At 44.4% G+C, this 23,596-nt stretch overlaps 1 protein-coding gene across 1 annotated transcript in view; it reads right to left on the bottom strand.

Annotated features, from left to right (window-relative positions):
• The window catches only part of LOC144681906 (Y+L amino acid transporter 2-like), a 111,675-nt gene that overhangs the window by 59,918 nt on the left and 28,161 nt on the right, over window positions 1-23,596 (bottom strand). Inside the window, exon 5 of the mRNA XM_078544040.1 lies at window positions 6,405-6,549. Coding sequence (XP_078400166.1) covers window positions 6,405-6,549 — 145 coding nt within the window. The remainder of the gene's footprint in view (window positions 1-6,404; window positions 6,550-23,596) is intronic.

Genomic DNA, 23,596 nt, shown 5'->3' with positions numbered 1-23,596 from the left:
ACTAACCTGTAAGTAGTTATAGTCCCTTTAATAGCGCTGGTGGGGATCCTTCATGCTGCTTAACATATGTGTTTAGCTGTGCAAGGTTAATAAAGGGCATTAACTGGAGCGCAGAGCTCCAAAATGGCAATGCTGGCATTAAACCAGCATTGCACATTGACCGATGTCATGATCTACCTGCTTTGTATACTTCCAGCAGATATTAAATGCACATAGGCTAACTCCATTACCAAATGCAGCCCAGTGCTTTAGATCAGAAGTGTGTGTATGTGCCACACAGAAGCCTTTTTGGAAGTCAAAGGGCACTCAATATCCAAAAATCAGCTGTTGCTAATTTCGTCCCCCCTGTGTTTCAAACCTTAAGACCTGCAACAGAGACAACAGGTTTCTGTAATATTAGTTACCAAGTGGCATATGTTGGTTTGGACAATTATCTGAGTTAGAGTTATGGCTGCCTCTGTGTTGTCCAAGACATGTCTCTGTTTATTTTATAAATCTACACCAACAATTTTGTATCAGTGTTTTAATATCACAATATTTTGATCAGATGTCAAGTCAAAAACTAGCCAAGTTGACATTTGGGGGAATAACTTTTCTCTCATTGGTCACCTTCATGATTGAGTTTTCCCAGGCTTTTTTGGGGTTTTCGTGGATTAATTCACCTGCCATCCCCGTGTGTTTTGAGCCCTGCTTTCCCTGAGATTCTAAACCCTCTGGGATCATTAGCAGCTCAATTAGGCTCAGTAGCAGCTGATTTTTGGATATTGAGTTCCCTTTGACTTCCAAAAAGGCTTCTGTGTGGCACATACACACACTACGACAGAAAAACACAGTACATTTTTTTATGAATGTCAGCTTATTCAGGGTATTAATGATGTCTTTTCTCAGTTCTTTCTACACACACATTATTGCCAGGCTTGTGCCTATGTGACTCTATTGTTAGAAAGTATGTAAAATTATCTGTAACAATTTACCTTTCATTTTCCTTCCACTTCTGAAAGGAAACAGAACAAGGTGATAGTAACTCCTGTGATTAAGGGAGGTAAGAAATGCTTCTTCTGTTAATATACCCATAGATATTAAGAATCTTTTTAGGTAGGAGATTCTTATGGGTATTTTCAGTTTTAAGTCTGAGTGAAAACTGTCCTGCATTACTTACACTTGATTTAAACCATTTGTTAAGTGTATTGCTAATTTTGTAATCTACTGTCTCTCATTTCTTTTTCTTTGTGATGGTATCCAGTTTATATTAGTTTAAAGCCCCATAATTTCCAAGGAGTGAACTAAGTGTGTGTGCACGCGTGCGCGCCAGTTATTTTGAAAAAACCTTTGTGGCTAACTTATGCCCGATGTTTTCTTGTGCCAATTTAAATATTGTGGTGTCTAGAAACTTAATGCTCTCCTTGTGTGTTGCGGCTTTAAGTTTAATGGAGGGGCAATGCTTATTGAGGATATTGATTAATTCTTCTAATTCTGCCTCTGTTTGAGTGCAAATATCCCACATGTCGTCCAAATATTTGTATTAACACATAGGAGGCCTGGGACACTTTTTAAATATACTCTCTTCCTACTCGGTCATGAATATGTATATTGGGGCAAGTTTTTTAAGGCAAGCTGTGCCTTTGAACAAAGAACAAAGAAAAGTACAGCACAGGAACAGGCCCTTTGGCCCTCCAAGCCTGCGCCGATCATACTGCCCGTCAACTAAAACATTTTGCACTTCTGGGATCCATAACCCTCTATTCCCATCCTATTCATGTATTTGTCAAGCTGCCTCTTAAACACCACTATCGTACTTGCTTCCACCACCTCCTCTGGCAGTGAATTCCAGACACTCACTACCCTCTGCGTAAAAAACTTGCCCCGTACATCTCCTCTATAGTTTTCTCCTCTCACCTTAAATCTATGTCCCCTAGTAATTAACTCTTCCACCCTGGGAAAAAGCTTCTGACTATCTACTCTGTCCATGCCACTCATAATTTTGTAAACTTCCATCAAGTCGCCCCTCAATCTCCGTCACTCTAGTGAGAACAATCCAAGTTTCTCCAACCTCTCCTCATAGTTAATAACCTCCAGACCAGGCAGCATCCTGGTAAACCTCCTCTGCACCCTCTCCAATGCCTCCATATCCTTCTGGTAATGTGGTGACCAGAATTGCACGCAATATTCCAAGTGTGGCCTAACCAAGGTTCTAAACGACTGCAGCATGACTTCCCAGCTTTTATACTCAATACCCCTGCAAATGAAGGCAAGCATGCCATATGCCTTCCTGACTACCTTATCCACCTGCGTTGCCACTTTCAGTGACCTGTGGACCTGTACACCCAGATCCCTCTGCCCGTCGATGCACTTAAGGGTTCTGCCATTTACTGTGTAATTCCTGCCTGTATTAGACCTTCCAAAATGCATTACCTCGCATTTGTCCGGATTAAACTCCATCTGCCATTTCTCCGCCCAAGTCTCCAACCGATCTAGATCCCGTTGTATCCTTTGACAATCCTCTTCACTATCTGCAACTCCTCCAACCTTGGTGTCGTCTGCAAACTTACTAATTAGCCCAGTTACATTTTCCTCCAAATCATTTATGTATACCACAAACAGCAAAGGTCCCAGCACTGATCCCTGCGGAACTCCACTAGTCATAGCTCTCCATTCAGAAAAGCACCCTTCCATTGCTACCCTCTGTCTTCTATGACCAAGCCAATTCTGTATCCATCCTGCCAGCTCACCTCTGATTCCGTGCGACTTTACCTTCTGTACCAGTCTGCCATGAGGGACCTTGTCAAATGCCTTAGTGAAATCCATGTATATAACATCCACTACCCTTCCTTCGTCGATCATCTATGTCACTTCCTCGAAAAACTCGATCAAGTTAGTGAGACACAACCTCCCCTTCACAAAACTATGCTGCCTCTCACTAATACGCCCATTTGCTTCCAAATGGTAGTAAATCCTGTCACGAAGAATCTTCTCCAATAATTTCCCTACCACTGATGTAAGGCTCACCGGCCTGTAATTTCCTGGATTATCCCTGCTACCCTTCTTAAACAATGGAACGACATTGGCCATTCTCCAGTCCTCTGGGACCTCACCCGTAGCCAGTGAGGATACAAAGATTTCTGTCAAGGCCCCAGCAATCTCCTCCCTTGCCTCCCTCAGTATTCTGGGGTAGATCCCATCTGGCCCTGGGGATTTATCCACCTTAATATTCTTCAAGATGCCTAACATCTCCTCTTTTTTGATCTCAACATGATCCAGGCTATCTACACACTCTTCCCTAGACAAATCGATCGCTAAGTCCTTCTTGAAGATAAAATTCATTATTGAATTTTATTTTCATAATTTCAATTAAACATAAGTGTAGCAACTGGATCATAGCTTCAGCTGGTCTGACAGGCTGGGAAATTTCTTAAAGATATTATAGACAGCCAGCATGCCTCAAGTCTGTTTCTGTATTTGTGTACAGACTTTTAATATCCTTTTAAAAAGTAAAGCATTGGGAGGTATGGTTAGTACGTTAACCATCTCTATATCGTGCTATGTGTCTTTAATGCTTCTGTGCTAAGGGGTTCCAATCTATGGCTCATTAAAGCACAGATGATCATGTGAGGAAGTGTATTAGCTTGGAAAAAATCACTAAAATGTGAAGTATATGTGAATTAAACCAAGTTTATGTGAATTAAACCATTCATTATCTGATAGTTAGCTTGGTGCTGCAGAATTAATTTCTGTGTATTCCACTTGTTGCACAGTTGGACCTTTGGAAGTCAGAATCTGATGTGTTTGTCAGCATTCACTTTAAATAGAAGTATTGAGCGTAAAGAAAATTGAAATTTGCAGAACTAAACCAAAGAATATTGGAGGGTGAAAATTGCTTGCAATTAATTTTTTAAAGGGACTGTAGATGTGAGACTCATTCCCAATTAGTTAACTGTGCCAAGTAGATAGAATTTTTTCTAGTGAAGAGTCATATAGACTCAAAACGTTAACTCTGTCTTTCTCTCCGCAGGTGCTGTCAAACCTGCTGAGTCTTTCCAGCATTTTTGTTTTTGTTTCAGATTTCTAGGCAGTATTTTGCCTTTATTTTAGATAGAATTTCTGTTTGGCAAATGGAGTATGGGAAATTTATTTGTAATAAATTAACAAAAACATCTTATTTACAGATTCCAAGTTTAACAATTTTACATACCTTAAAAATATATTATACACAGTCTTTGGTATTTGTGCTACCTTATCTATCTTAAGAAGGAAAGCCTAAAAAATTCAACGAAAATTCAACACAAATACAGAAGGTAAGGATACTACATGACTGCATTATCTAATAAAGGAGTCAGTAAGAATGAATAAAGGAGTCTCTGTTACACCTACTTAGTTATGCCTGAAAATTTATGAAAAAAATGGATGCTTTGCTTTTTAAAAAACTGAAATTTAAATGGACAATTTACCTTAATAGAAAATGGAGTCCAGGGGGTTAGGTGACCTTCCCCCTTGTCTGAAAATATTTATGAAACTGCCCAAGGCTGAAAGTAGCCTGCTGGCCTGGAAAGAACATTGAAAGGTAAACAACCTTTTTTGGGACATTCCATTGAAGAGACTTTAGAATGCAACAGATCTCTCTTGTGGAGTTAGGAGTGATGATTGTCCAAATATCTACAGAGGCTGAGGTATAATGGCCACCCAGACTTAGTGTTTGCAAATTGAAATTTCACAAAATTGTGTGAAGAAAAACCATTCAATCACAGTGAGATGCAAATGGCCAAGATTCAAACCTGTTATGAAGCTCTGCCCCTTTATTTTTGAAAATATGACTTTTCAACTTTCAACTTGGAATGAGGCAAACTGCCTAAAAATGCAAGGCCACCTTCCAAGGTGAAAGTGAAAAAACTGAAAGAAGATACCATCGGGAATGTAAGGACAGAGACATTTCCTATAATTCAAGGATCCATTGGAACTCATCACTATCTAAGGAAGAGACATTAAAATGCAAAGTGCTGGATATTGAAACACTGGTGCCAGAGACAAACCCATCCAAATCCTCTTGTAAATACACAATGGGTGAAGTATAATAGCCTAGGCTGCAGATACTACAGAGAGATTGTAAGAAAGCTTTCAGCAGAGGAAATAAGCTGAGAGCTGATGTCTCTCCCCCTCCCTCTTTTGGAACAAGTGTGTTAACCAGTTTGGAAGACAGCTTTACTAGAAATCTACCTACAAACTGAGATCTTGTAATAATTGCAACATCATCTACATCTGACCGCATCCACAAAACCAACTAATCCAAATTGGCTGCAAAGTTTAACAATCTAAGTGTCAAGGACAAACAAAGGACACTTAAATGTATATTCTTTTAACTTTTCTTTATTGGACTTTAACTTTCCTCATTTCTGATACCTGTGTGTTTGAGAGACTTCGGGTTTTTATTTTTTTCCCCTCGGGTTTAGTGGTTAGTAAATTTGCTCTTTCTTTAACTCAAGAAAACTTTGTTTGATTGGCTCCTTATTACTCACTGCATAAATAGTTAAATATGTTTGGATTTGGAAAAGGCATACCCTCGTGAAAAAGAAACTTAAACCTTTGTTATGACCAACCAAGGAGTTTGAATAAAGGGGAGCCAGTTCACTCCTCCTTACCTGATCATACAGACCCCATTGTGTGTCCATGCTAATGTTGTCAGGAACCATTTATGTGGACAATGGGAACACAGATACTGTGGTCACGTGACAGAAACTAGCTTAAGGTAAGAAACACCTTATTAATTTACATCTTGAGCAGCCCATGGGAGTCATTCTGAGAGACAGAGACCGCAGAGGGAAGAAAGGGCCCTTTCTAGCATCCCCTTACAGGCAGAGAAAGTGGGGTTTGTTTTTCTACTGAATTGTAGAATAAGTAAGCCACTGTGAATTCCAACCTCCATTATTTTTAGGAAACCAAGAAGTAATCATCAGGCCTGCAATGTTTCCAGCTACCATCTCAAAAAGTAAAAGTAAAAGTGACTTTTGGACTCTTTACAAATTAATTAGCATGCACTTAGATTTTCTAATCAATCATCTTTTCTTGTGTGTATGTGTCTTGTGTGAATGAATGAGTAGGTGCTGTTGTGATTAAAGTTCAAGTGTTGCACTCAAAGGGTTAAAACATTTAATCTTCAAAACACATCTGGTTGCGGTTAGTCGAGAGGTGGAAAAAAGGGGAACCATCCTATCATCTCTCCCTGTCCATACCGCCCCTGAAAACCAAAACATAGACCCCGGAAATCAAAAGCAGCCCTCGAAAAAATCTCAAGAATTCTCAAAAATTATTTTGACCCCTGCCAGGGAGAAATCATCCTGTACACTTGGATAATGTGCTTATCATTGCAGTTCTATAAGACAAATACAGATAACATATAAGAAGTGTGGACCTACCTCTCACAGTCATGAATCTCTTCTGTTACATAGTTAAGTGTGTCCCAACCTGAGTAGGAGAACAGCACAAAATATAGTGCAAGGGATAGCTTTTTAGGATCCCATATAGAGCCATGAAATGCAAAACGGAGTTCAGAATATTCCGCTGCAAAAAAGGAACAAGCAATGATTGTGGGAGAATTTCTCACACTACTTTTAATACAGCAAGGGAGACTGCAGAACAATCACTTCAGTAATGATCTTTTATAACATCTAATAATTTTCTATATGCAAATATTGACCTGGACCAGCCGCATTAATACTGTGGCTATAAGGGCAGATTAGAAGCCAGGTATTCTGTGGTGAGTGAATCACCTCCTGACTCCTCAAAACTGTTCCACCATCTAAAACGCGCAAGTCAGGATGATGGAATACTCTCTATTTGCCTGGATGACTGCAGCTCCAGTAATACTAAAGAAACCTGACACCATCTGGGGCACCCATTATTCTTTGCATGAATCTTATTATTATTACTATTCAACTCTGTTCCTTCCTGTCCCACTCCCAAATCGCTACATTGCTCTATTGCCTTGACCTTTCTCTTTAGATTTTTAAATTTCTCTTCACCTGACCTCTTCCCCCATCTTTTAGTTTAAAGTCCTATCCACAGCTCTAATTAAATGATTCACCAAGATGCTGATCCTAGCCGGTTTAAGTGGAGCACATCCCAACAGAAAAGCTCCCTCTTTTGTCAATACTGGCTTGATTTGGCTCCCTATCCACCACCTTAAACATTCAATCCTTCCACTGCATGTGCAATGTAGCTGCAGTGGGTACCATCTCTAAGAAGCACTACAGCAACTCACCAAGGGTTCTTCAAAAGCACTTCCCAAAGCAACAACCTCTACCACCTGGAAAAACAAGGGCAGAAGACACATGGGAACATCACCACCTCCAAGTTTCCCTTTAAGTTGCATACTATCCTGACTTGGAAATATATCGCTGTTCATGTTTTGTTATAGTGGAACTCCCTACCTAACAACATTGTGGGACTGCACCACATGGACTGCACTGGTTCAAGAAAATGGCTTACCACATTCTTCTCAAGGGTAATAACATATGAGCAATAAATGCTGGTCTTGCCAATATCCTGTGAAAGAATAAAAAAACTCATTCCTACAGTTACCTTGATTACACTCCCTCCAACCAACTTCCAGTAAGAACTATATTCTATTCTCCCAGGTTCTTATTTGCCAGTACATCTGTTCTGGCGATGCAATCTCCTATGCCAATACTTCCAATATGGCTTCCTTTCTATTCAGCTGAGAATTTTGCTCCACTATGATTGACAGGGTCCTCAACCACATATGTCCCATATCCCGCATTCCTGCCCTCACACTATTCCCTCCCTCCCAGAACCACAACAGAATCCCCCATGTCCTCCACTTCCACCACACTAGCCTTCACATTCAAATGATTATCCTGTGCCATATCCACTACCTCCAACACAATGCCAAACACCTCTCCCCCTCCTATCTTTTAGCAGTTGGAAGGAATTGTTCCCTCTGAGACAACTGGTCCACTGATCTATCACCTTTAGCAATTGCTTTCCTTCCCATTCCACCTTCTTGTACAAGTGCAGGAAATGCAAACGCCTGCCTTTCACCTTCACATTCCTTTTAGGTAAAGCAGCAATTTATTCTTCTTTCAATTCGGGGTACTAAATTTTCTGCTCACGATAGTCTCCTTTATATTGACAGACCAGAGGGAGATTGCATGATCAGTTTGCTGAACGTGTCTGTTCAGTCTCCAAGCGTGGCCTTGAGCTTCCAGTTGCTTGCCATTTTAATTCTCCACCCCGTCTCCCCTCTGTCCTCGGCCTCCTACACTTTTCCAATAAAGTTCATTGGAAACTTGAGAAACACTGCCTGATTTTTTGATTACAACTTTCAAGACTCAACAATGATTTCAATAACTTCAGATCATAACCATTGCTTCTACTTTTTCAGACAGCGGATATCTGTTATGGTTCTGCTGTTGCCATTACAGTTCCTCTAGATTCATCATTTGTTTCTTGATCCAATACCATCATACCACCCCCTTTGCCTTTCACCATCATCCCTTTTATCATTTAAATCACTTCTGCTTTTTAACTTCCAACAGTGTTTCCTTTTTGTTCTTTCCTCCCCTCACCCCTCCTTGACTTTTCCTGCCTCTATACTTGGAGGTGGGCCAAGTTGACCAAGTGTTTGTGGGAGAACACTTGAGTAAGAGTGACTGTCATATCATAAGGTTTGGACTAGTAATGGAGAAGAGCAAGAAGCAGTCTGAAGTAGAACTTTTAAATTGGAAGAGGGCTAACTTCAATGGGATGAGAGGGGATCTAGCCAGGGTAAAACTGAACCAAAGAATGACAAGAAAAACTGAAATGGAACAATGGATGATCTTTAAGAACAAGATGTTTCAATTACAGTTTAGCTACATTCCAAAAAAGGGGAGAACCAAAGCCAGACTCCTTGGATGATGAGGGAGATAGAGAAGATGATGGATCAAAATATAGGATGTATGATGCATGTCAGGTGATGTCTTCAAGCAAGAACCTGGCCAGATACAATAAGTTGAGAGGGGATGTGAAGAGGAAAATAAGACTGACAAAGGGAGAATATGAGGATCAAAAGGCAGTGAAAAGGTAACCCAAAAATCTTCTACCGGCATGTAAATATTAAACGGTTGGTAAGAGGAGGGGTGGTTCTTTTAGGGACAAAGAAAGTGATGTATGCTTAGAGGTGCAGGGCAAGGCTAGCATACTTAATGAACATTTTGTTTTGGTGTTTACTAAGGAAGAGGACGCTGACAATATCAGTAGAAGAGGAAATGGTATGGGGTGAAAAATGATAGGCAGGATGTATCAGAAAGGCTAGCTATGCTTAGGATGTATAAAATGCCTGCTCTGGATGGCTTGCATCCTAGGTTGCTGGAGTAAAGAGAGAGATAGCAGAAGGGCTTGCCATAATCTTCCAAGCTTTCCTAGATACGGGGGAGTTGCAAGAAGATTGGAGAGTGGCAAATGTGACACCTTTATCCAAAAAAAATGTAAGGCCATTCCTAATAATTACAAGCAGGTCAGTTTAACATCAGTGATGGGTAAAGTTTTAGAAACAATACTCAAAGAAAAAATTAACAGGTGCATGGAGAGGTTTGACATAGTTAAGAAGAGTTTTTAGCATGGATTTGTAAAAGGCAAAGCATGCTTGACTAATCAAATTGAATTTTTTGCTGAAGTAACACAAGGTTAGTGAAGGGAATGCAATGGATGTTGTTTATATAGATTTTAAGTAAGTGACAAAGTACCATATAGAAGGCTGGTTAACAAAATTGAGGCACATGCAAAAGGAGGGTCAATGTAAAAAGAAAGATAGGCAGGAGTAGGCCATCCCCCCAACCCCCCCACCCCCAGTCACGAGCTGTTCCGCCATTCAGGAAGATCATGGCTGATCTGATTGTGGCCTTAACTCCACTTTCCTGCCAGCCCGCCATAACCCTTGACTCCCTTATCCATCAAAAATCTGTCTAACTCAGCCTTGCACATATTAAATGACCCAGCGTCTCTTGCTCTCTGGGGAAGAAGAAAATTCCTCCTCATCTCCATCTTAAATGGGAGACCCCTTATTTTTAAACTGTTCCCCCTAGTTTTAGACTCCTCCACAGGAGGAAACATTCTCCCAGCTTCCAACCTGTCAAGTCCCCTCAGAATTTTATATGTTCCAATAAGATCACCTCTCATTCTTCTAAACTCCAATGAGTATAGACCTAACCTGCTCAATCTTTTTTCATAAGCAGCTACTTCATCCCAGGAATCAGCCGAGTGAATCTTATCTGAACCACTTCCAATGCAATTATATTCTTCCTGAAGGAGGCCAAAACTGCATACAGTACACCAGGTGCGTCATCACTAAAGTCTTGTTCAGCTCAGTTGTAGCAATACTTCCCTACTTTTATACTCTGTTCCACTTGCAATAAAGCCCAATATTCCGTTTGCCTTCCTTATCACTTGCTGTAACTGCATGCTAGCCTTTTGTGATTCATGTACCAGGACACCCAGATTCCTTTATACCACAGACTTCTGTAGTCTCTCTCCATTTAAACAAATACCCTGCTTTTCAGAAGGCTTTCAATAAGGTCTGACACAAGAGGTTAGTAAGCAAAGTTAGAGCACGTGTGATTGGGGGTAATATGCTGACATGGAATGGGAATTGGTTTATTGTCAGAAAACAAAGGGCAGAATTTTCTACCTGTTGGGCAGGCGGGTCCGATCCAATCTCCGATGGGCGGGGAGCCGATCCCTGCCGGACAAGGAGGCCGCACCGCCATTTTACGTGGGCGGGCCAATTAAGGCCCGCCCAGCGTGACGTCCGACAGGAAGCGCTATGGCACTCCCTGTGCGGGCGGAGGGGATTCCCCAAAAGCGAGAGTGTGCTCTTTCGCGCATGCACACGAAAGAGCGCACATCTCCCTGAGTCAAAGTGCAGCCTCAGGGAGATTGCTTCCACTTTGAAAAATATTAAAAATAGAAAAAAAAATTACCTAACATGTCCCCCTCATGTGACAATGTCACATGAGATGGGACATGTTCATAATTTACACTATAACTTTATTAACATTTTTAAAATGCTGCATGAAACCTCATCCCGCTGGTGGATGAGGTTTCATGTTTTTTCTATTTGCCGCCGGGGCTCCTGGCCTGCCCGCCAACCTTAAGGTTGGACAGGCAGGTTCTTTAATTGTTTAAATGATCCTGTCAATGGCCTCAATTGGCCATTGACAGGTCGGCGGGCCCGCAGCTGATTTTGCTGCGTCCCTGCTTTCCTGAAAATTTAAATGGGGAGGGATGACATCGGGGGTTCTGCCCGACGTCATCCCGCGTCATTTTACGCGTCGGCAAGCGGGCCCTGTCCCCTGCTCGCTGACAGCAAAATTCTGCCCAAAGGGTAGGAATAAAAGGGTCATTCGCAGGTTGGCAGGCTGTGACTAGTGGGGTATCGTGAGGATCAGAGCTTGGGCCCCAATCTATATCAATGGTTTGGATGTGGGGACCAAATGTAATATTTTCAAGTTTGCTGTTAACTCTCATTCCCACCTACTTTTGTGTCGTGAGGAGAATGCAAAGAGCCTTAAAGGGGATTTAGGCAGGCTAAGTGAATGGGTAAGAACATGGCAGGCGGAATATAGGCCAGAATTTTCGGCTCAGTGAGCGAGGGCAGGGCCCGTTTGCTGAGGTGTAAAATGACGCGGGATGACGTCAGGCGTGTGTCCCGATGTTACCGTGCGTCATTTAGATTTCGAGTTCGGTGGGTGTGCAGCTGTTAGGCCATTTAAAAACTAATTACCCTAATGAACTGAGCTGCCTGTCCAACCTTAAGGCGAAGAGCCCAGGCAGCCTTCACATTTTTCATGGAACCTCATCCACGGGCGGGATGAGGTTTCATGAAGTGTTTAAAAATTGAATAAAAATTTTAATAAAAATTCATTGACATGTCCCAGCTCATGTGACACTGTCACACAAGGGGACATGTCTTAAAACTTTTTCTTTACTTTAATTTAAGTTTTAAAAATCTAAATAATCCCTGAGGCACCTCTGTGCCTCAGGGAGATTTCTGCACTCTTTTGTACATGTGCGCGAAAGAGTACAGGCCCTGACTCAGGGAAACCACCCCCCGACCCCGGCAGCCCACACAGGAAGTGCTCAGTGCTTCCGGGTGCACGTCACGCTGGGCGGGTCTTAATTGACCTGCCCACATAAAATGGCTGTGCAGACCCAATCGGGGGTGCCGATTGGGTCCGCGCCCGCCCCTGCCCAACCCCGCATAAACCCCCCAATGGGGGAAAATTCTCCCCATAATGTGGAAAAATGTGAAGTTATTCACTTTGGTAGGAAAACAAAAATGCAGGGCAGAATTTTCTGCCTTCTGGGCGGGCGGGCCCGATCCAATCTCCAGCGGGTGGGAAGCCGATCCCCGCTGGAGAAGTGGGTCCCGCTGCCATTTTACATGGGCGGGCCAATTAAGGCTTCCCGCCGGGAAGTGTTATGCGCTCCCTGTGCGGGCAGGGGGGCACTCCCCAAATGCAAGAGTGCGCTTTTTCGTGCATGCGCACGAAAGAGCACACATCTCCCTGAGGCTAAGTGCTGCCTCAGGCTAAGTGCTGCCTCAGGAAGATCGCTGACAGTTTTAAAAACATTAAAAATAGAAACAAAATTCCCTAACATGTCCCCCTCATGTTGGGACATGTTCATAAATTACACTAAAACTTTAAAAAACTTTTAAAATCCCTACATGAAACCTCATCCCGCCGGTGGATGAGATTTCATGTTTTTTCTAGTTCCCGCTGGGGCTCCTGGCCTTTAATCGTTTTAATGATCCTGTCAATGGCCTCAATTGGCCATTGACAGGTCGGCGGACCCGCAGTTGATTGTGCTGTGGGCCCGCCTTCCTGAAAATTTAAATGCGGCAGGATGATGTCGGGGGTTCCCACATCATTTTACGTGTCAGTGAGCAGGCCCCGCCCCCTGCTCGCCGACGGCAAAATTCAGCCCGCAGAGTATTTCTTAAATGGTAAGAGATTGCAAAGTGTTGATGTCCAAAGGGACATGGGTATCCATATACAAAGTCACTGAATGCTGACATGCAGGTGCAGCAAGCAGTTAGGAAGGCAAATGGTATCTTGGCCTTTATTGCAAGAGGATTTGAGTACAGAAGTAAAGAATTCTTGCTGCAATTATGTACAGCGTTGATGAGACCACACCTGGAGTATTATGTACAGTTTTGGTCCCCTTACCTAAGGAAGGATATATTTGTCATAGAGTGCAAGGAAGGCTCACCAGACTGATTTCTTGGTGGCGGAATTGTCCTGTGAGGAGCAACTGAGGAGACTGGGCCTATATTGTCTAGAGTTTAGAAGAATGAGAGGTCATATAATTGATGCATACAAAATTCTTACAGGACTTGACAGGGTAGATGCAAGGAGGATATTTCCCCTGGCTGGAGGGTGTAGAACCAGGGGACACAGTCTCAGAATACAAGGTAAGTCATTTAGGACTGAGATAAAGAGGAACTTCTTCAGTCTGAGGGTGATGAACCTTTGGAATTCTCTACCCCAGAGGGCTGTGGAGGTTTAGTCATTGAGTATGTCCAAGACATAGATTGATAGATTTCTAGCTATTAAAGATATCAAGGACAGAATTTCATGTCCTGTGGGTGGGCGCAAACGTGCCCGACCCGACTGGGTGTAAAATCGCATGAGAAGGCATTGGGTGAGTGTCTCGATGTCATCCCACACTTGCGCGATATTTTGGTCGGCAGGTGCGCACAAAAGTCGGAAGTGCGCCTGCCGACAATTAAGAGGGCAATTAAGCCCATTAACATAGCAGTTGACTCCAATTTTTCATGGCGGATGGGCAAATCAGCCAGGCAGACTTTGCATTTTTCATGAAACCTCATCCAAGGGCAGGATGAGGTTTCTGTTATTAAATAAAATTAAAATTAAAATCCATGGACAGCATTTTTACCATCTGTATGTTCAGGTGCCTGATTGTGATGCTTGGACATTTTTTCCTGATTTTTAAAACTTTATTTCATGATTTTCGGGTCTGCAGCTCGAGGCAGCGCTCTGCCTTCAGGGAGCTTTCTCTCAGCTCTTGCCCATGGAGATGTCATCACCCGCCCCCACAACGGTAGTGCTGAGCATATAACCGCGTGTTTAAATCACGGTCGGGGGCCGATCGCCACTGGCGGTCTGATTCCCAACCCTCCCCTCCCCCTGCCGAGCTGAAAATTCAGGCCCAAGGCAAATGGGGATAGCGTGGGAAAATGGCGTTGAGGTAGAAGATCAGCCATGATCTAGTTGAATGGCAGAGCAGGCCCGAGGGGATGAATGGCTTATGTTTCTATTTTCCATGCCATCCCATTGCCCTCCACACAACTCCAAAGGTCTCTCATACCCTCCATGCTAACCCATGACCCCCACCCACCCTCAATGACCCCTCATACTCTCCATGCCAATCCATGCCCCACAACCCCCAATGACCCCTCATAACCTCCATTCCAACCCATGCCCCCCACCCATCCCCAATGGCCCCTCATACCCTCCGTGCCAACTCATAGCACTTGCATGCCCATTCACCTATTGTACATTGTGTACAGAACTACTGAACCCTATAGCAACAATGGCATCTGTGAAAATGCTTAAAAACATTAGTCGCCCATAATTTTCTTAAACAACTGATGTTCCATAACCCTAAATAAGTGTGATTCAACCAGACCTTTAAAGTATCAATAAAATAAATTATAAGCATTTGACACTTCTTTATCTTAAGTAAATAAACACTGGGCGGAATTTTCCCATCTTGCCTATGGTGGGTTTCATGGCAAGAGCAGAAAATCTGGAAAGAGGCAAAAAAATCGGATTCCCACCAGTATGAGAACAGTTTGCAATTCTCCTGACAACTCTTTAATGGCGGGCTGATGGCGGGTCGGCTGTCCCGCTGATCAGTGACGTGAATGCTATTTGCATTCATTACCATCTCATGAATGTTCATTAAATATGCTTCTTGCTCGAATTATGTAGCGCCTTCCAATCTTGCGTCATGCCAGCAGAAAATCACTCCGATCTGAATCACATTTGAAAAAGAGTGGTGTGCAGAGGAACTCGGGCAAGACTGTACACTCAAACAGAGACCAGCATTGCGACCGGCGGGGTTGTGTAGGGTTAATCTGCTCCCAGTGGGTGCCTCTGTAGTCATGGAGAATACCCACTGTGCAGTGGTATACAGGCAGGACTGTACGCTCAGAATCCAGCATTGTGACTGGTGGAGGGAAGAAGGATAATGGGGAAAAGGGGCAGGAAAGCGTTGGAAGGGGGTAGGGGGAACGATGGCAGGGAGAAGGGAGACCAAGGGGTGGGAAGCTAGACCCTGACAAGGGAAAGTGAAATGCTGACACAAGGGGGTGGATGGTATACCGCATGTATGAATGGGAGGGGATGTAAGCAGCACCGGAATATAAAAGGGGAGGGTGTGTTAGTGTGGCATAAGAGGGATGGGTTGCACAAAGACTCATGTAGTGGGGTGGGGGTTGGAAAGGGAGACAATGTAGTGGTGATGGCAAAGGGGATCTCATTGAAAGTCAAATGCTTGGTCTGGGGCCAACAGGTCAGATTGAGAGACTGAAGACACTTCTGTGACTCTCCGTCAGGTCTGAGTAGAGACAGTCCTGGGAACACCATCAGGAGTGAGAGAGTAGAGGCAGACCTTGGGCTCTGTGGATCTCACAGTCAGGAGTGAGAGTAGAGACAGTCCTGGGTTGCAGTGGGCCATGCTACAGGGCTATGCATGGCATGCACACTGTACTCCCGCTCCAGGGAGGGGCAAGGGCTGCGTGCTTAATTGGGATAATGCACAGCTTGGTGTGTAGGGTGTTTTCACGGCCCGCATCCATTGGGTTATTTGGCTCTTTAGTGGTCTGCAGATGGAATGGTAATAGTGAGGTAATGGTAATCAGACGCATCTGCAGCCTATATCTGAGGAAAACATAATAAAAAGGTGGTGGGGGTGGGGTGGGGTGGGGCGGTATGTGAAGCTCTTTTGAGAAGGGTCTCCACTGAAGGTGACCATGCACACAGCCCCTAATTCGGGAGGGATGAGGTCAAGACGGGCCATGGGCACATCAACAGTGATCAGCTCAGGGAGGAAGGTAGGAATGCTAGGAATGTTGACCACAATAGCCAGATTCCAGTTGACAAATTTGAGCCTTTTATCCTGTAACTTGCATATCCTTTATTGACTGTGTGACTGTAGTTAAACCACAACAACAGTGGGGACCAGTATTACTTGGGGAGGCTGAAGAATAACAGGAGGGAGCTCTACCTGCACATCATGAGGTTCCCGGTAAATTTGTGGGATACGGACAGTAAGAGGGGGAGCGTCAAAGCTGATCTCAAAATAATAGTGGGGAACCACCATCCTGCAAATACAAAGTAATGGCACAGTTTAAAATCAAAGCTAGAAATCAATCTGCACGGGAGGGTCTGAGGCAGTGTGGGAGGAGTGGACTAAGGGGTCTTTTCTGGGGCACCCTCTAACCTTTTGGAGTCACAAAATTAAAATTGAGTCAAGGCTGTGAGAAACTAGGAAGACTTCCTTGAGAAGGTTGCCATTGGGACCTCTGGCTTTTTCCACCGAGTAACAGGGAAATGTAGGAGCCACTGGTTTAACATCACAGTTGCTCCATTTCAATGTTAACACACTGGAATGTGAAACTTGGGAATGCAGGGAACCATTAAGGAGGCACAGCTGCTTCATATATGGCATCCCATCAATGAAATACTTTCATGTGCTCTCTATAATTGGCATGCATAACGGGCCAAAGGGCATCCAGTCATTAATGATCAGCTGCTTATTGTTAATCAGTATGCCAGATCTGAGATTGCAGCATTGAGTTAGGTAAAGTCACGCATGTCATTCAAACCTTCTCCAGCCTCTGTGGGATTAAGATTTTACATCTCGAGGATGGCATCTTGATCACCTCGATGTGTCTGTTTGCGCCTCAAATACAAGGCTGCATCAGTGACAAGGCTAGTAGGGCAGAAGCTACTAGAGACCATAACATTTGCTTTCTGTTCAAGATTGTAAGCTTCACTGTTTTTACCCGTTATTCGTTAATGTTTTGAATGGCGCTGCTAAGCTCAGCTTCAGGAGGAGGCCTGCCTGAGTTCCAGGGTACAAGGGAGCCACAGTAACAATATGAGGAGCAGGAGGATAGACCCAGACCATGGAGGTGACTCACTAGACCAAGGATGTACCAAAGAAGACCCTCCTATCTGTAGATGAGCGAAAGATATTGCCACACATGTCTTTGCTTCTCCGAGCTCCAGTGGGTCACATTTTCCACATTCTTTGGGAGGAACTAACGCCCCATGGAGTGGGAGGTTATTGCCTGCCAGCAGCCTTGAAGGTCACTGCATGCTCAATTTCTTTGCCTGCGAATCATTCCAGGGATTCACAAGGAACCTGTGCAGCATCTCGCAGTCTGCCAGACACATATGCATCAAGGTCACAGATGCCCTCTACAGCAAAGCACATCAATATATGAGGTTTGCAGTTGATGAAGATAGCCAAGCTGCTAGATTTAATGGGTTTGCAGCTATCTCAGGCTTCCCTAGAGTGCAAGGTGCAACAGACTGCACCCATGTGGCTTTGAGGGCCACATGGCATCAGCCCCTAATAGTTATCAACTGTAAAGGGTTTCATTCCATCGATGTTCAACTGGTGTGCGATCATCAGAAGCACATAATGCATTTTTGTGCCAGGTACCCTGGAAGTTCCCATGACTCATACATCCTGAGTCACTCCCAGGTACCTCAGATATTTGAAGCGCCTGACCATCTGCAGGGATGGCTGTTTGGGGCTAAGGGCTAGCCACTGAAACACTGGCTCGTGACATCTGTGCGTCAGCCTCAGTGTGCCTCAGAGGAGAGGTACAACGCAGCTCATTGTTCCATATGGTCTATAATTGAGCAGACCATTGGTATCCTGAAGATGTGTTTCCGATATTTAGACTGCTTAGATGGGGTTCTGCAGTACGCTCCAGATAAGATCTCCTGCAACATCACTGTGTTTTGCGTCCTTCACAATCTGGCCCTGCAAAGGCGTGAACCCTTGCCAGAGGTGGAAATCAAGAAGGCTGAGAGGTCCTCAGCGGAAGAAGAGCAGGAGGGTCAGCAACCCGAAAAGGGAGATGAGGGTCAGCTTCCACAGGACGATGCCATTGAGGAAGCACAACGTGGAAGATGTGCCCGTGCCACTTTAATTGCCACCAGATTCCAGGAGTAAAGTGAAGGCAAAGGGAGATGGTCACATTCCTCCTGTCCCTTAATGCCATTTCATTACATTGAAAGGGACATCCAACTGGTCACATTAAGAGCAAGTTCAGCATCAGACTTGCACCTTCATGGCTCATAATTCAACAGGCCATGATCGTTAAGAAGGTCAGCGGTGCACCCTGTATGCCCTCACTCTGGGAAGTGAAAGTTGACACCACAGCGAGAACGCTGCGTTCACTAACTTGATGCAGTCATTGTCACATTAATGAAAAACTACAGTGACCAGTGAAATAAGGACATGGTTGGGAATATCATTCTCCACGTCTTGTCCTTTGCCACTACCACTGAGGAGACACAACTGCTGCTAATCCTTCAAGGCTGCTGAGCAATGGTATGTCGTGAGCACAAAGGTTTACAAAAGCATTTAGCACACACTTCTAATAAAGATTTTAACACATCTCCCTGACATCACACAAGGGTATGGAAACTATTCAGTGAGGCTGACGTCACATGAATGTGAATCTCACAAAGGGAGACTATCACTGAGTGGGAGGAAGGCTAAACCTCGCAATAAGAGGATACATAGGGAAATAATTAGAACACCCTCAGTTGACCAAGCCATTCGCATCAACATCAAATGTATTAACAAAATTGTAATATCTATACAGTGGTTGCACACCCATGACCCAAAGGTGATTTCAATATTTTTTAATTTTCCTAACCCTACCACAATGCCTGGATGCAGCCCTAACATCTGCTGCAAAGGTGAAGACAGCCTGCTGACTACTACGTCCTGATGTCTGAGCTGACCTTGGTCGATGTCCTTTGGTGGCCAGAGGCCTGGAGGGCCCTGGCCTGATAAGGATCTCCTGCAGAGGGGCAGACGCACCCTCCTCAGTCTGAGCAGTTGGAGTGGATAGGGTCACAGGCAGAGGGGATTCTGAGTGGCTGGACACCTTTGGAGCGTCCTGACTTGGACTGAGCGGGCAGCTGATCTCTAGCAGCCCTCCGAGTGCCAGAGACCTGGGCTGTCCCTGCCTCCAAAAGCTGTGGAAATGTGTCAGTGGTGTGTTCTCCAGTAGGTGACCTCCCGAGTCTAATCTTGAGCCACCGAGGTGTATGTCTCTGTGCTAGTGGAGGGTGCGGGTGAGCACAGTGATGATTCTTCCTCGGTGGCTTCCTCAGGTGGTCTGGGGGGGACTGGGGCTTATGTTGGCCCTCTGTGTCTGCCTTGGTCTCCTGGTGTCTATAACAAAGAGAAGATAGTTTTAGTTCATGAGCAGGCATAACACTAGTTTGTATGTCACTCACTGTGAATGTTGGGATATGAAGAACTGATGGAGGTGTCATCCATAGGAGTGATCCCTGTCCTCCCCAGCCTGCTCGGCAGCATCCTCCTCAAATTTGGTGAGGGGTACAATGTTGGTTGTCCCTCCTCCGGTTTGGGATCTTTCCTGTCTGTTGTGGGCTAGCTTGGCCTGCATGAAGGCAAAAAGAATGTGGTGAGAAGGGATGGAGCTGATGTTGGGAAACATGCATGCTCCCTGTGTGTGGTGAGCCATCCCCAGAAAGGGCTGAGGATGGAGTGTGAGCAGCGTGATAGATGAGATGCTGGTTATGTGAAAGTATCTGTGAGAAAATCAGTGGTGATATGTGTCCCCTGCTAATGGTTGTATGAGATCCCTGAAGAGAGTACCAATTTGCATACATGGTACCATGATGAGAGTTTGATATTGGAGGGAGTTGAAGGTTGACTAACCCTGGCAGAGCAGATGAGATCATTCATCATCTTCCTGCACTAGATGGCATTGCGGGTGTGGCGGCCAGTCGCGCTGACCTCCTCTGCTATGGCCTCCCAGGCTGGAGGGGTGAGGCTGGTGTGCTTCTTGGAGTCGTCCCTGGGGTACAGGATATCCCGATACTACCCTACTCCTCTGATCAAGGCCTGGAGGGTGTCGTGGCAGAAGCAGGGTGCAGCCACCGCCTTTGGTTGGCAGGCGTCTCTAAAGGTCTCCTGGAGACAGCTGGGAGAGAGTGATATGTGTGCGCTTGGCTGGCGTTTAAATATGGCGCCTGGACCTTCAACCCCGCTAGGTAACGGCGGGGCGAACGAATCAGCTCCTTGCTCGCCAGGTGATTTGGAGAGACACTCGCCTGCACATAATTAATGAGCTTCCGAGTGCAGAATTGGGTGCGATTTCCCGCCGTTCCGACCAGAGGGAAACGTGCCATGGAACCCGCCCACCATTGCACTTAGCTTCAAAAATGGAAAATTCCACCCATTCAGCCAGTAATAATGTAGATCACAGAGAAAAATGTTGTAAACCTATTGTCATGCAAGGCATGACATATTCATAATTTAAAGTAGGGACCTCACTCAATGTGGACATTGAACAGAGAATCTGTCCAAAATATTTGTTTAAAAAGGTCACTGTACCCATAAAATGGCCACTGAATATCAAGTGACACTGCTGCGTGGATTCCATAACCTCATCAAGGGTTACTCACTGTCTCACAAGGACAAAAGCTGCAATTCAGCCTAAAAGGTGTTAATTACACACAGCCTGAAAAATCATCAGAAGGCATTCGTGAATTGAATGGGTCTTCTGGGAAAAAAAGTAATTGATTTAACCCATTTAGGTGACTATCTTAATCAATGGGACAGTAATCCGCAAACAATAAAGCAGCATGTGGCTCATCAATCTACGAACGCCATCATATTTGGTAAATAAACCACAGTTATGAGGAGTCACATGGTGGAACAGCCATACTTGTCCTTTTGAATCTTTAAATAAGAAGTGCTTTCTGCAAGAAAATAGAAACATGGAAAAAGATAGTAACACCTTGGTAACCCCTCTAAAACTTGTGCTTTCTCTGGTCTACATAACAGACAACTGTCTGCCTGGACATCAGCCCACACAAGAACTGACTGTTCATCCGTTGAAGAAACTACCAGAAACCAACCTCATCCCTTCAAGAGGATTCTTGCAAACATCTTCTATGTCGGCTGTTGAAATCCATTAACCGACTGCGACTAAAGAGGACCCCTCATCAGGCCTGCAACTTTGATCTTTAGATTACACTAGACACATGATTTATGAACATTTCCTTTCTTTTCTTTTATAAGTTGTAACAGTACATTAATGTTTACTCCTGTAACTTTTCCTGAAACTGTTTGTGTGAGTGAATGTGTGAGTGAGTGAAGTAATATTCATTTTTGAGTTATTCAGTGTTTTTAAAAATAAACAATATTTTAAAAAATGAATTCTTGAAAGTCTGCTGCTGTACAATTTCTTGACTACACACTCGGGGATTAAAAAAAATACACCATTCCTATTCCTTAAATTCACTGATCACAGGTAGTTTGAAAAGGGAACAGGGGTTGTCAACAATTCCGATTCAACCTGACCATGACAGCTATCAATCAATGTTTTCCCTTTTGTGCACCTGTTTCAACAAACTAATGGAAGTTTGGGCTCTCAGCCAAGCCTCATTATGGTTGGCATAGAGGGTATGAGGGGCCATTGAGGGTTGGGGTGCATTAATTGGCATGGATGGGACATGGGGACTGAATGGAGGAGGTGATGGTTAGAGGGTTAATATTAAACTGGGATGAAGTCCCCGAGAACCAGCCTTTTAATCAGCCTGCCACGGCATTCAGCAGCCCTTGTGGCTGCCTCTGATCTGCATCAGGGGTGGCAGGCCCAGCTCTATCCGTTTGGGACACTTTGTCCTGAGGCGGGTGCACCGAACTGGTAAATTTCCCAACTCAAGCTACCTGCCTCTAAGATGAAAATTCAGTCCTTTGTGTCCTCCTTACAACTCACTGTCTTATCTATCTTTGTACCATCAGCAAATTTAGCTACCATGCACTTGGTCCCTTCATCCAAATCAACAGTGTAGAGTCATAGAGGTCTACACAGAAACAGGCCCTTCAGCCCATCGAGTTTGCACCTGTCAAACAAGTACCTAAATATTCTAATCCCATTTTCCAGCACTGGGCCCATAGCCTTGTAAGCTATGGCACTGCAAGTGCACATCCAAATATTTATTAAATGTTATAAGGGTTTCTGCCTCTACCACCCTTTCAGGCAGTGAGTTCCAGATTCCCACCACCCTTTGGGTGAAAAAATTAATCCTCACATCCCCTCTAAACCTCCTGCCCCTTACCTTAAATCTATGCCCCCTGGTTATTGATCCCTCCACCAAGGGGAAAAGTTCCTTCCTGTCTACCCTATCTATGCCCCTCATAATTTTATATACCTGAATCATGTCCCCCCTCAATCTCCTATGCTCCAGGGAAAATAACCCCGGTCTATCCAATCCCACCTCATAACAAAAACTCTCCAGCCCAGGCAACATCCTGGTAAATCTCCTCTGCACTCTCTCTAGTGCAATCACATCCTTCCTAGAATGCAGATTCCAGAACTACATGCAATATTCTAGCTGTGGCCTAACCAGCATTTTATACAGTCCCAGCATAACCTCCCTGCTCTTATATTCTATGCCTCAGCTAATAAAGGCAAGTATTCCATATGCCTTCTTAACCATCTTATCTACCTGTCCCGCTACCTTAAGGGACCGGTGGACATGTACACCAAGGTCCTTCTGTTCCTCGGTGCTTCCCAGGGTCCTACCATTCATCGTGCATTCCCATGCCTTGTTTGTCCTGCCCAAGTACATCACCTCACACTTATCTGGATTAAATTCCATTTGCCACTGATCTGCCCATCTGACCAGCCCATCTATAGCCTCCTGTAATCTAAGGCTATCCTCCTCACTATTTACTACCCCACCAATTTTCATGTCATCCGCGAACTTACTGATCAACCCTCCTACATTCAAGTCTAAATAGTTTATATATACCACAAACAACAAGGGACCCAACACCGATCCCTGTGGAACCCCATTGGACATAGTCATCCAGTCACAAAAACACCCCTCGACCCATCACCCTCTGCTTCCCGCCACTCAGCCAATGATGGATCCAATTTGCCAAATTGCCTTGGATCCCATGGGCTCTTATCTTCGTTATCAGTCTCCCATGCAGGACCTTATCAAAAGCCTTGCTGAAGTCCAAGTAGACTATGTCAAATGCATTGCCCTCATCTACACACCTGGTCACCTCTTCGAAAAACTCAATCAAATTGGTCAGACATGACCTCCCTTAACAAAACCATGCTGACTGTCCTTGATTAATCCCTGCCTATCCAAGTATAGATTAATTCTGTCCCTCAGAATTGCTTGCAATAGTTTACTAAGGTTAGACTGACTAGCCTGTAGTTCCCTGATTTATCCCTTCCTCCCTTCTTGAATAATGGTACCACATTGGCTGTCCT

This window comes from Cetorhinus maximus, chromosome 6 (assembly GCF_964194155.1).
Source record: "Cetorhinus maximus chromosome 6, sCetMax3.hap1.1, whole genome shotgun sequence".
Taxonomy (NCBI): Eukaryota; Metazoa; Chordata; class Chondrichthyes; order Lamniformes; family Cetorhinidae; genus Cetorhinus; species Cetorhinus maximus.
Note: the sequence above shows the minus strand (reverse complement) of the source record. Positions and strands in the feature narration are given on the sequence as shown.